The 13,472-nt window shown below is 50.7% G+C and overlaps 1 protein-coding gene across 2 annotated transcripts; it reads left to right on the top strand.

The window, feature by feature from the left end:
- Positions 1-3,946: 3,946 nt before the first annotated feature.
- On the top strand, positions 3,947-13,259 carry NAGK (N-acetylglucosamine kinase). 2 transcript variants are annotated; one of them, XM_082743055.1, is made up of 10 exons: positions 3,947-4,246; positions 5,993-6,077; positions 6,238-6,336; positions 7,361-7,502; positions 8,289-8,399; positions 9,095-9,207; positions 10,564-10,651; positions 11,562-11,659; positions 12,140-12,218; positions 12,874-13,259. In XM_082743055.1, exons 1-10 carry the CDS (start codon positions 4,218-4,220, stop codon positions 13,062-13,064), a joined length of 1,035 nt encoding a protein of 344 aa, XP_082599181.1. In that variant the 5' UTR covers positions 3,947-4,217; the 3' UTR covers positions 13,065-13,259. The 2 variants fall into 2 exon arrangements, with proteins under 2 accessions (XP_082599181.1, XP_082599182.1); XM_082743056.1 differs by having other exon boundaries at positions 10,564-10,662.
- Positions 13,260-13,472: the final 213 nt, after the last annotated feature.

Here is a 13,472-nt window from a genome sequence, read left to right as displayed (position 1 = left end):
AATCAAGTGGATTTGGGAGGGAAGATATTTTCCTGCTATTCCTTTTGCCTGCCCCACCCCCAACCCCATTGGAAATCTGGCTTCCCTGCTGCCATGGGGACAAATCTGGCCTCCCTGGAGCCACAGTCTCCAAGACTGTGGCTTGAAGAAGAGGACTTTACCAACCACATGAGCATCATAGGGGCAGTTGTGGGGATGTTGCAAGCCCAGTAAAAAGGGCCATTAAACTATACAAAGCTAAATAGAGGTTAACACTTGTATGTATTGCAACATCTTTATTTCCTTCCTGTAACTAGCACACCCACAGTGAGGAACATACATACATACATCTGTGTGAGCCTAGGCTAATGGCTTTGACTTCACAGCCTCAGCATCCTCGCTTGTAATAGGTGGTTAAAATTCGCTGATATTTTCATGGGGCTGTTAAAATAATCAAACAAGGAGCACCTGGGTAGTTTAGTTGGTTGTGTGCTCAACTCCTGGTCTTGGCTCGGGTCATGATCTCAGGATTGTGAGATCGAGCCCCACCTGGGGATCTGTGCTTGGCAAGGAGTCGGCTCTGGATTCTCTCTCCCTCTGCCCCCCTCCTCTCAAAAATAAATAAAATCTTTAAGAAAATAATGAAACGAGATAAAAGTACATGAAAGAGTTTTATAGAATTATGATGGACAACGCTGTTAAAGTTTCAGAAATAACAGAGGTAAAACCAATGAATCACTGAAGTAGTAATTAATACAAGTTTACTGCACACATCCCCCCAAAAGACAGTTTGCAAACCAGGGGCACTCAAGCCAAAATGTGGAATGAGGCTCAGAGATACATTGTTATAAAACAGCTTATTTAATGAGAAGACAGGGACTGTTTATTTACTGCGATTGGTTATTGTCTATTGTGTCTGAATGGGATATATCTCAATCGGATGGTGGGGGAGGATCCCATGGAAGCCGGTGGCCTGGAAGTGAGGCAGACAAAGGAGGTAGTAGTTTATTGAATACACTGCAAGGGAGGGGCCCTAGTACAGCAGGGAGGGGCGGTCAGTAGTGAGGCAGTGAGTGGGGGCTGTGTTTAAAGGTGGAAGGTGAGGTGTGGGGACATACAGAATCCTCCCTTCTGTGGTAACTATGCCTGGTTTTAAGTAGCTCATCGGTTAATGGTCAGCCAATCGGCCTGCCTGTAGTCAGCCAAATGGTCCGCTGCAGGGCCCTTCCTGTGGAGGCCGAGAAAAATCAAGTCCATCCCACCTCAGGTTTAGCCTTAGCATAAGTACAGCCATCTCAGACCCCTGTGCCCAAGGCCTAACCTTTCCCCTACTTTACTTTAGTTCCAGGAAGCCCCACTCTACTTTAAGTAAGGCCCACCCTACTTTGGTTCCAGAGACCCCCACCCTGCCTTAGTAACAGGAACCCATAAATACCCCTGCCTTAACTAAGCTCAGGGTCCAAGTCCCTACTCTGCTGCATCAGGTATATTTGGGCCCAAGCTTAAGCTTGTCAAATAAACCCTCGTGTGATTGCATTGGTGCTTGGCTCCTTGGTGGTCTCTGGGACATGAAAACTCGGGCATAACACTTCCTACATTCCATCGCTCAAACCTGTTTGCCTAAAAGCAGTCTGTACAGTGGTAACATTAAAATTTTCTTAAATGATAAGGAATTGGCCAAGGGTTACCTCTTATGAACCTTGGGAAACAATTCAAGCTGTGCTAATGATTTCCAGAGGCCTAAGCAACATATGACCCAGGTCAAGTTAGTCTTGCAAGAGTAGCTAAATTAAGCCTTGTGTGTGACTAGCCTGGGTTTCTCCACTCAAAGGGTTTTCAAGGCTGATCTCTGTTAGCTTCTTTTGCAATTCTGTATTTTTACAATCTCAAGCACACTAGCAGGTGCTTAGCTGACGGCTACTTCAGTGAGTTGCAAGGGTAGACTCCAGAGCTCTTCTCCTTTCAAGGTTCAATTCTAGTAGACTAAATTTTTTTTAAGATTTTATTTATTTGACAGACATATCACAAATAGGCAGAGAGGCAGGCAGAGAGAGAGGGAAGCAGGCTCCCCACTGAGCAGAGAGCCCGATGCAGAGCTCGATCCCAAGACCCCGGGGATCATGACCGGAGTGGAAGGCAGAGGCTTTAACTCCCTGAGTCACCCAGGCGCCCCTAGTAGCCTAATTTTTTTTAAAAAAGATTTTATTTATTTGACAGAGAGAACAAGAGAGAGCATAAGCAGGAGGAGCGGGAGGCAGAGGAGAGTGAGAAGCAGGCTCCCTATCCCAAAGGAGCCCTGTGCAGTGCTCTATCCCAAGACACTGGGATCATGACCCCAGTGAAAGGCAGAAGGCAGATGTTAAACCGACTGAGCCACCCAGGAGCCTTTCACAGCTGAATTTTTTAAAATTAATTAATTAATGAATTTTTAATAAACATATAACGTATTTTTATCTCCAGGGGTACAGGTCTGTGAATTGCCAGGTTTACACATTTCATAGCACTCATCATAGCACAACCCTCCCCAATGTCCATATCCCCACCACCCTCTCCCGTTCCCCCTCCCCCCAGCAACCCTCAGTCTGTTTTTTGAGATTGAGTCTTTGATGGTTTGTCTCCCTCCCAATCCCATCTTCTTTCATTTTTTCTTTTCCTACCCCCAACCCCCCCACATTGCATCTCCACTTCCTCATATCAGGGAGATCATATGATAGTTGTCTTTCTCCGATTGACTTATTTCACTAAGCACAATACCCTCTAGTTCCATCCACGTAGCCGCAAATGGCAAGATTTCATTTCTTTTGATGGTTGCATAGTATTCCATTGTGTATATATACCACATCTTCTTTATTCATTCATCTGTTAATGGACATCTAGGTTCTTTCCATAATTTGGCTATTGTGGACATTGCTGCTATAAACATTCGAGTGCACGTGCCCCTTTGGAGCACCACGTTTGTATCTTTAGGATATATACCCAGTAGTGCAATCACTGGGTCATAGGGTAGCTCTATTTTCAGTTTTTGAAGAACCTCCACACTGTTTTCCAGAGTGGTTGCACCAGCTTGCATTCCTACCAACAGTGTAGGAGGGTTCCCCTCTCACTGCATCCTCGCCAGCATCTGTCATTTCTTGACTTGTTAATTTTAGCCATTCTGCCTGGTGTGAGGTGGTATCTCATTGTGGTTTTGATTTGTATTTCCCTGATGCCGAGTGATATGGAGCACTTTTTCATGTGTCTGTTGGCCATCTGGATGTCTTCTTTGCAGAAATGTCTGTTCATGTCCTCTGCCCACTTCTTGATTAGATTATTTGTTCTTTGGGTGTTGAGTTTGCTAGGCTCTTTTTTTTTTTTTTAAAGCTTTTATTTATTAATTTGACAGAGAGAAATCACAAATAGATGGAGAGGCAGGCAGAGAGAGACAGAGGGAAGCAGGCTCCCTGCTGAGCAGAGAGCCTGATGCGGGACTGGATCCCAGGACCCTGAGATCATGACCTGAGCCGAAGGCAGCGGCTTAACCCACTGAGCCACCCAGGCGCCCTGCTAGGCTCTTTATAGATTTTGGATACCTGCCCTTTATCTGATATGTCGTTTGCAAATATCTTCTCCCATTCTGTCAGTTGTCTTTTGGTTTTGTTGACTGTTTCCTTTGTTGTGCAAAAGCTGTTGATCTTGATGAAATCCCAATAGTTCATTTTTGCCCTTGCTTCTATTGTCTTTGGCGATGTCCCTAGGAAGAAGTTGCTGCGCTTATGGTCAAAGAGGTTGCTGCCCAATTTTTAAGGCAGCTCCTCCCCCACCCCTTACGCAGACTGCCCCCCTGCTCAACGACGCACTGATCACCCGGGGTCCATAGGGCTCTTGAGCAGTGCCAACGCGGAAGGCGGAGCTGTCGGCAACTTCCGGGCGCTGGTGGGGCGGGGCGTGGGCAAGGCAGGGACCTCCAGTGGGTGGGAGCCCGACACCCGCTTCTGGTTCCTGCGCTTGGAATCCCGCATCCATCTCGGGAGGCAGGGGACAAGAGGTGCGCAGGCGGCAAGCAGGAGTGTAGAGGAGCCGCTGGGGACCGCGCTCGCCCCGTCTGGGAGTGTCGCCCCGCCCCGCGCACACGCCGTACCCAGTCAACCGCACTGCCCCGCCCCGCACATGACGGGGGGCGGCGCCCAGCAAGCCGGCAGGGTCGGGAGTGGGGGAGAGGAGCAAAGTGCGGCAACTTGGGCGGCGGCAGCAGCTAGGGCATGGCGGCTCTCTACGGCGGCGTGGAGGGGTGAGTGCGGCTTCGCGGAGAGAATCCGGGAAGGGCGGCTGAGAAGCGGCCGGAGGGCGAAAGGCGGGAAGCCCGGGGCCAGGTTGGCATGCTGGTGACCTCCCACGTTAGGGTCCGGCCACTTTGGGCTTCTGACTTGCGGGGCCTTGTGGTGGAGGGGTGTGTGCACGCGCTTCAGTGCCCTAGGACTTACGGGACTCTGTGAGTGCACGGCCACACCCGAGGCGCGCGCGGGGGGTCTTTTATGTTTCATGGCGGAACCACACCCCTTTCTCCGGCGAACCACCCACTTCACCGCCCCCCCGCCGCCCGCCAGATCTAGAAGCTCCGGATGGCTGAGAGAGTTGAGCTTGAACAGGTGTCAGGTGTGAAGTTGCTGGGGGGTGAGGGGAGTGGGAGTGTGGTGGAAGCGGGGGACAAAGACCCTTGCCAGAGGGGATCTGGTAGCTACAACAGGCAGCCAACCGAAGTGCTAGCCTGTCCTGATGTCTGGAACTCCCCGTTCTTGTCAGCATTCCAGATGAACCCTCTGTCATTCTTACATTTTTCCTTCTTAGAAACTTGCTTACTGGACTTCTTGTAATACGGCTTCTTCCTAGGACTATGGGCAAGGCTTTTGCCCAATCTGGGCTTCATTTACCCCATGTGTATAGTGAGAAGGGGGATGAATGACAAGTCCCCTGCCAGCGTTAGGGTGTGGAATCTGGGCAAATAGAGAGTGGCTCTTGTCACAGCCTGGACACTTACTTTTGAATCCGAGATTAGGATTACTTGTATGCTGTACAGACTCACAGACCTCCATGTCTTTTTATTTATTTATTTTTTAATGTAAATTGTTAAGGTTTATCTCCCCCATCCTGCATCTGTTGCACTTTTTTAAAAAAATTCAGTATAGGAGCTTGGGCTCATCGCTGTTATATTCATGTGTAAGATATGACCTGTTTCTCTAGATTGTCAAGAGATTCTTTTGGACTTTGAATCTGCTGCCTTGTTCATTAACTACCCCTCGAAACTTCTTGTCACCTTTGAGGTTGATCAGCAGGTCTTTAGTGTCCTTTTCTGATATTCCCAAGAGTTCTGATCAATAAAGAAACATACATCACACCACCACAGACCTCCATCCAAACTACCATTTCCCCCAGTAATAAGCATTTCACCATTTGGTTCCTTAAGTAGGTATAAACTCTCTTCTGCCCTCTCGTCAGTGTTTCTCCTGAGGGTGTCTTGAAGAACGTGGCGCTGTAGCTGGATCTTGAAAGGCAGCCTTTAGCTATTATGAAAGAAGCAGAGACATGTGCCACTCCCTTTAGTCACATTTCCTGAGTGTTGGCCTGTGCCAAGCAGGAAAATGGATGAAGGATCTGGAGCTTGGCACAGTGGAGTTTGTAGTCTCGTGAGAGGCAGACAGAAAAACAACTATAGGCTCTTATCAGAATCTTTACAATTTATAGGGACACTGATGTGGCCCAGTGAATGGAGCTGTGGCGGTAGGCCACACGTCAGAGGTTTCAAGTACTAGATGATAGAGAAGTAGGGTCTTACAGGATAAGTAGGACATCCCTGAGGGAAGCTGTGCAGAAGCAACATTTCAGTCCAGGAGCGTATCAAACCAGAAGTGGGCTTGGGAATGGGAATTGAGTTTGGCAAAGTTGTCACCTGGGCTCTGCCTGGGACTAGGACCCCTGGAGCTTAGCTGTCCCTGTAGGTTTGTCAGAGCAAGACTGAGTGCCCCTTTGTGTTCTCTAGGGGAGGCTCACGGTCCAAGGTCCTTTTACTCTCAGAGGACGGGCAGATTGTGGCAGAAGCAGATGGACTCAGCACAAATCACTGGGTAAAGACCACACTGAGGGACTGGTGGGTTTCTTTGTGGTTGTGGTTTTATTCTCTGTAACTCCCATCAAGATGGTGGCTGGGGCCGAGTATAACAGCCTGTAGGGGCAACATGGGTCATGCAAGACTTTGTAACTCCTCCTTCCCTTGATTGGGGCCAGCTAATCGGGATAGACAAGTGTGTGGAGAGGATCAACGAGATGGTGAACAGGGCCAAACTGGAAGCAGGGCTGGATCCTCTGGTCCCTCTACGAAGCCTGGTGAGTCTGGGGTCGATCCTGGGAATGAAGGCACAGAAACACAGCGATTTTGCTTAGGTGAGTCTGAAGACTGCAGGATGAAAGGCTTTGAGGGCTTAGTCTCTGGTCTAGAAATACATGTTCTCATTCATTCTTTTTTTTTTTTTTTTTTTAAAGATTTTATTTATTTATTTGACAGAGAGAAATCACAAATAGATGGAGAGGCAGGCAGAGAGAGACAGAGGGAAGCAGGCTCCCTGCTGAGCAGAGAGCCCGATGTGGGACTCGATCCCAGGACCCCGAGATCATGACCTGAGCCGAAGGCAGCGGCTTAACCCACTGAGCCACCCAGGCGCCCCGTTCTCATTCATTCTTATGGCTTCAGTTGTCACCTACAAGCCGTAAGGATGGGAAGAGCCCAGGGCTTTGGAGAACCACAGAGACCCTGGTTTGAATACCAGTTTTGTCACTCAACATCTGTGAGACCCTTAGCAGGCTACTTACCTCCACCAGGCTTTGGTCTCATTTGGGAAATGCAGGTAACGGTAGCTACCTCAGTGGTCAGCTAAGAATAATGGCATGGTACATTCCAAAGTGCTTAGCGTAGAGCCGTAAGCACTCCTTTAATGTCCACTGTGAGTCTCAGCTCAGATGTTTCTCTCCAGTTGCTGGGGCTCCGACTGCCCCCTGGCGGTAGCCTCAATGACAGTTCTGCAGGCACAGCTAAGCCCCTTGTAGTCCACACCAAGCCCACCTCCTCTGCTTGCTCTCTTGCCTGACTTTTCCCTTGAGGGCACTGCTAACCCTCCCACCTTCCAAACTTGGCAGTGTTGAGTCCCCTCTCTGGGTTCATTCCCAGACCAGGTTCTTCTTGCCGCCAGCAGCACCTGGTGGGTCATCGTGTGGGGCGGCAGGAGGACTGGAGCTGACTAAGCAGGGTGTGCCCAGATGTACAGAGTTGGGGTAGACACCAGGAAGGGAGGGGTCGGAGAAGGGAGCTGGGTCTGGTCACTTTGCTCACTCGCTCCCATCCCACACGGCCTAGGGCTTGTCCCTGAGCGGTGGGGAGCAGGAGGATGCACTGAGGGTCCTGACAGAGGAGCTGAAGAACCGATTTCCCCACCTGAGCGACAGCTACTTAATTACCACAGACGCCGCAGGCTCCATCGCCACAGCAACGGAGGCTGGTGAGGAGGAGGGCGGGGTGAGGTTGAGAACTGGTTTTCTGGGGAAAGCCCCTTGGTTGGAGCTGACGGAACTTGTCCAGCAGTACCTGGAAGGTGGCCTCCAGCACACCCCGCGCTCTTCTCCCTGCTCTTTTTATTGGCTTAAGTCCCCCTGCCAGAGCACCAACTGGACAGAAGGTGGGGGGGCAGAACTGTATCTGTCAGCCTGGAGACTCTGCTCCAGAGGAGGGAGCCCCCGGGGTGGTGTGGGGGTGAGGCTGGCTGGGAGAGCATTTAAGGGCCAAGAAGAAAACTGGGTGGAGCTCTGTGCTAGTGTAAAAGGCCTGGTATCCTGAGCTCAGCATTTGAAGCTCTGTTCCTGTTTTATGAGTAGTACCATCTTAGAGAAGTTATGGAACTCGTGGGTTTCAATGCCCTCCTCTATGAAATGGAGGTTACTGTATTCACAAATGAGATTTAGGATGTTGAATGAGTATCACTGTGTGAACAGGGTCTAGCGTGATCGTTGGTTCTTAATAGATAGCGTGGTAAGTCAGGTAGTCACTTAGCTTGGCAAGGAGGCTGGCTTATGTTCCTCTTCGTCTCTCAGAGAAGGGCTCTGTATAGACTGGAGCTCTTTGAGACTCAGGCCGTCCACTTTCAGGTGGGAAACTAGCTGGGCTCACTTTTCTGTACAAGACTGGGTGATGATCCCAGGGCTGGTTTCTGCCCTCTTTCCTCAGTCAGAAGCTGTGTGCTCCGTGCAGGGCCTTGGCCACACTGAGCCTCCCTATTCCCTTTCCCCAGGTGGGATCGTGCTCATCTCTGGGACAGGTTCCAACTGCAGGCTCATCAACCCCGATGGCTCGGAGAGTGGCTGTGGTGGCTGGGGCCACATGATGGGGGACGAGGGCTCAGGTGAGTCCATGCCAGCCGGGCCTGGCTCTGGGGCCCTGGACCCTTCCGTTCCTGCAGCTCTCTGTCTTCCTCTCCCCTGACCTTGGCCACCAACCCCTTGTGGCTCTCCAGGGATAGCTCCTGAAAAGATCCTCTGAGTCCAGGGTAATGACTGAGAGAACACAGAGATGCGATGGCAGACTCGTGGCTGACCTTCGACGAGTGGCCGACCTTGGTCTGCAGCGGTGATCTGTATCCAGGTTCAGATTCAAGCCCCGGTATAATAGTTGTCCACCTGTGTGGACTTTTGGAATCCTTAGGAAGGAACTGACACTATAAAGGTTAAGGCCACAGGTGCCAGGACATGCTGGACCAGTCTGCTAATAGGAAAGGGCTATAGAAACTCCTCCTGCATGACCTCTTTGTAGGTAGTAGGTATACCTAGGGGCCTCTGGGGCCAGCTCATGGCAGTGACTGCAGTGGTCTTTGTGACAGTGGACTCTCCTTGTCTTTGTTTTTGGGTAGGAGCTGGTGTGACTTGGCCTTACCTATTGTTTTCCCCCTTGCTTCCCTTTTGTGGATAGGTCATACAGTTGAAATTGGGGCACCTAATTTGCTATAATACCCAAGCTGGTCACTAAACTGTCTAGGTCTGAGTTTCCTGATCTGTGGACTCAGGGAGATCGTCCCATCTTAGCCCTCTCTGCCCTCCACAGCCTACTGGATTGCACACCAAGCAGTGAAAATAGTGTTTGACTCTATCGACAACTTGGAGGTGGCTCCTCATGACATTGGCTTCATGAAATACATCATGTTTGACTATTTCCAGGTACCTTCCCCTGCCTCTGGTGAACATGCGCCCCTGGGATGGGGCAGTGGCATACTGAGCAGGAGTGAATGTAGGAGAAGAACTGGGTGAGCTGAAGGGAAGTTGGGGTGAATTGTGGGTCAGAGCTGGAGGTTGGAGAAATTCTAGGTGAGGACAGGATTCATGATAACGTGGGTGGTGTGTGCCAAGGGGAGAATGTCAGGCACGTGGAATGGGCAGGCTGGGGCCAAATGGTTAGCTAGAATTCATGCTTGGGCAGCTAGGCCCTGCTGGGAGGTGAAGGTAGATGCCGTTTCAGGCTGGAGCGAGAAGTGCTGGGTGAGATCAGGAGGCAGGGTACTCAGACTGAACTGCTTCTGGCCCATATGGGTCAGGGAGGAGAGCCCGTTAAAGAGGGAGGGTTCTTGGGGAGGTGTAGCCTCCTACCCAGGGCTTTCCTCAGTCTGGGCCATGCGTATTTGTAGTGGAGTAGGAAACAGCTATTTTTAGCTGAACCCAAAGTAAAAGGGAAGAGGAGAAGGAAGGTAAGTCTACCCAATAGACCTCTGTGCGTGGCAGCTGCTTATGTGTGCTGGCGATGGGCTCAAGGAAGGAGATTAGAGATGCTGGAAGGCAGATCTGTATAGGGAGGGAGGAGGAAGACAAATCCCTTTCGATAGTAGCTGCTGTGGGAGATGCAGTTAAGCTACCCCAACCCACCAGATTGGTTCTAAACCCAGTTGGTGGGTCTCCCACGCCATCTATTACCCTTAGGCGTTCTCACAAAGTCATTACAAGAATTAAATGAGATTGTGTGCAGAATATGCTTACTGTATTGCTGTAAGTGCTCACATTGAGAGCCCCCCTTCTTCGTCTTAGTGTGTGCTCTGGGAAAGTGCCCCTCCCTTAGGATCTGCAGAGGCCATTTGTTAGAGTGAGAGAAGGACTTTCTGTGGTCAGAGAAGTTTGGGAGAAACAAGCAGATTTCTCGGTGCAGGACTTCACAGGGCCTTTAATTTGCGAATGCACCCTGTGACTTGGAGAGTTGCGACATGCAGTAGTCCTTAGATTCCTCTCGTCAAAGAAATCTTTTCAAGAGCACCTCTAAGAACTACAGAACACACTTTCGTGCTCACAGATCTGTGCCCTGTGCTGTATGTATCCAGGCTCATCTGTAAGGAGTGATGGGATTCATGTGGGGAAAACAAAGAACCTACCTCAAATGAGAAATCTCAAATCTTTGTACTTTCTAGAGCTTAAAAAAAACAAACATTATTCCAGCTTCTCAGAGACATCAGGAAGATCAACTTGGGTGGGCAGACTGTGCATTTTTCTTTGCTTCTGATGACTCTCTGTGCCCCTTTCTCTGTCTCTCAGGTGTCAGACCGGCTAGGAATCCTCACCCACCTGTATAGGGACTTTGATAAATGCCGATTTGCTGGGTTTTGCCAGAAAATTGCAGAAGGTACTGGAGGGGTGGGTACAGGGTTTTATTTGGTTTTGTTCCCCAAAGTTTTCCCTCATTATAGGATGGAATGGGGTTCATATGAGAACTAGAAGCTAATTTCCCTTTGACCAAGTGACTTCAGTTCTCTGCCCTCATGCAGCTTGGTACTAGGATGCCTTGGGCTGGAGCCAGAAGGACATGTGGGGTGCACTGATAATTGTTTTATATTATCTCTGATTTTCTTGACGGCTGTCATGGCTTGGGGAGGCCGTGTGTCTGTTTCCGAGAAATGTATGAAGCAGTTGTCCTTTAGGCAAATCTGTAATTAAAACAAACAAAAACTAAAGATATCTGAAGAACTAGGAGATCATAGAGAGGTTTGGCATGGTGGGTTGGCGTGGGGGGGCGCTAATGCTCAGGAAAAGCTAAACCGTAGGGCTTGCTTGTCTCCACAGTGCTGTTTCTCCACTATAAGGTTCATACTCCCCTCACTTGGATTCCTCTCTTGCTGTACTGAGGCCCTTTTGGAGCAGAGCTGGGTGGGGGGCAGACCGCAGACTATTGGATGGTGGGTGGGGCAGGAGCACGCCAGCCTGCTGCTCAAGTAGGGTCCCCAGAGATGAGACACCTTCGGGGACAGACTCAGTAAGCTGGAGTACAGACCAGATGCTACTGTGCTCCTCTAGTGGGGGCTGCCCTTCTGCGCCTGGAGTGACCCACCTTAGGACAGGACACCCCTGCTCGGGTGGAAGTACCTGGTTGGGGCAGGGCAGTAAGGATGGAGGACCGCTTTTGGAGGCTTGTCTCCCTACATGCCATGAGGTGGGCATCTATTCCTAATTTAGAGCTTTGCTAGCTCTAGGTGCTCCTCCTGTTTCTCCCCTGCAACAGGTACTCACCAGCTCCCTTCCCCCCAATCCCGCCCCAGGTGCTCGGGAGGGGGACGCCCTCTCCCAGTTTATCTTCAGGAAGGCTGGGGAGATGCTCGGCAGACACGTGGTGGCAGTGTTGCCTGAGATCGACCCGGTAAGTCGATGGGAAATGAAATCTGGATGTTGCTGGGCCAGATCTGGCTCTTTCCCATTAGGGATGAGACTGTCCCATCAAACTCCGTAAAGAGGAGCATGATTTTAAATGGACTTAGGGTGTGAGAAGAACTCTGTATAGTCTCTAACACGTAAGAGCTCTCGGGTCTGGTGCCTCCCCTCTGTGGCTGGCCCGAAGCCTGTGTTTATATATAGTCCACTGCTTGAACACGGTGCACGTTTCCATCCATTTCCCCCGCTTCTCTTTCCTGCCTCTGTATTGTTGCTTCACCTTTTTTCCCTTCCATTCTCTCTCTTGGCTTTTTGAGTCTCCCTGTTTTCCTCCCTTTTCAACCCTTTTCTTCAGTCCACCTGGCTAGAGGGAGAGTATCTGGGAGCGGGTGGGCTGGTCTTAAGAGACCATCTGCTTCAGCGTTGGAGAGGTGTGGTCACCCCAGTGTCCATTTCTGCTCTTCGCCAGGTCTTGTTTCAGGGGGAGATGGGCCTACCCATCCTGTGTGTGGGCTCTGTGTGGAAGAGCTGGGAGCTGCTGAAGAAAGGTGAGCCTAGGGTGGGTGATAGACGGGTCGAGGGTGGGGTTACTCAGGAAAGCTGCTTGTCCCAGGGGGAAGACTTGAGACCTGGCTCCTGAGGCCTGCACAGGCCACAGCCCTCCGCCCACAGTCTGCCAGGGAGCCCTTTTATGGTGTCTCACCCAGCTTCCCTGAACTCTTAAAAGATGCTTTTGTTTTAAAGGATTTATTAAATACACACCACTTCTTAAAAATTAAAGACAGACCTCCCTTGAGATCAGAGCTTCTGGCCAGCATGTGGTGACCTCTGTAGTCAACACAGTTGCAGCCAGAAGGTAGAAGAGGGGCCTTCTTCACCCTTGAAGTGTTGGTTCATGTAGCTGTGTCATTAGACATTCTGAAGCAGTTGGGAGGACCCTCTTGCTTCCTTGGAGTTCCCAGCACTGGGTACGGGCTGGCTGCAGGTTCTAGTATCTGAAGGCCATTACTGGGTTCCTGTCCCCTGGTGCCCTGCCTGTTAGGGACTTGGTGCGTGGGCCTCTTGGGGACCTGCACAGGAATGCCTCAGGGCCTGGCCTTCTCCCTTCCCTCGTGTCACTGTCCCACCTTCTCCTGGTCTCAACCAGGGAGAGCTGGTCTACTCTCGCCTCCACCCTCCACCCTCTACTCTCTCTCCCTTCAGGTTTCCTTCTGGCGCTGACCCAGGGCCGAGAGACCCAGGCTCAGAACTCCTTCTCTGGCTTCACCCTACTGAAGCTGCGACATTCCTCTGCCCTGGGTGGGGCCAGCCTCGGGGCCAGGCACATCGGACATCGCCTCCCCATGGACTATGCTGCCAACGCTGTTGCCTTCTACTTCCACACCTTCTCCTAGGGGGCTGGCCCTGGCTCCACCCCGCCTAGCACCATGTGCCGCCCAAGAGGAAGCTTTGGGCTTGTCGTGACTCATTAAACCAGACAAGCCTAGCACTGTGGACATTGGGTGCTGGAAAGGAGGCTTTTTTTTCTTTTTTTAAAAAAACAAACAAACACATATAAAAGAAAATAAATGCACTTTATCCACTCCCCAGTTAGATTGTGTTGTCAAGCACACATGCTGTGTATATCCTGAGTGCATCTACCAGTGGCCATCCCAGAGAGCTCAGGAACAGTTCTAGGTCAGAACTTACAGCCCGGTGCCTTGCTGTTTGGCGCTTGGTTTGCCATCTGCTCACCATACAGTTGGGCAGAGAATTCATGTGTGTCATCCCTCCCCACTGCCCCCAACCTTAGCATACCTCTA

This window comes from Mustela nivalis, assembly GCF_964662115.1.
Source record: "Mustela nivalis genome assembly, chromosome: 8".
Lineage (NCBI taxonomy): Eukaryota > Metazoa > Chordata > Mammalia > Carnivora > Mustelidae > Mustela > Mustela nivalis.
This window is presented reverse-complemented; position numbering and strand designations above follow the sequence as displayed.

What these genes read in the sequence shown, in the direction of transcription:
- NAGK (XM_082743055.1), top strand. Translation starts at nt 4,218, where the DNA reads ATGGCGGCTCTCTACGGCGGCGTGGAGGG. An exon ending in CGCCACAGCAACGGAGGCTG is followed by an intron (nt 7,503 to 8,288) that starts GTGAGGAGGAGG and finishes CCCTTTCCCCAG; the next exon opens with GTGGGATCGTGCTCATCTCT. An exon ending in GATGGGGGACGAGGGCTCAG is followed by an intron (nt 8,400 to 9,094) that starts GTGAGTCCATGC and finishes TGCCCTCCACAG; the next exon opens with CCTACTGGATTGCACACCAA.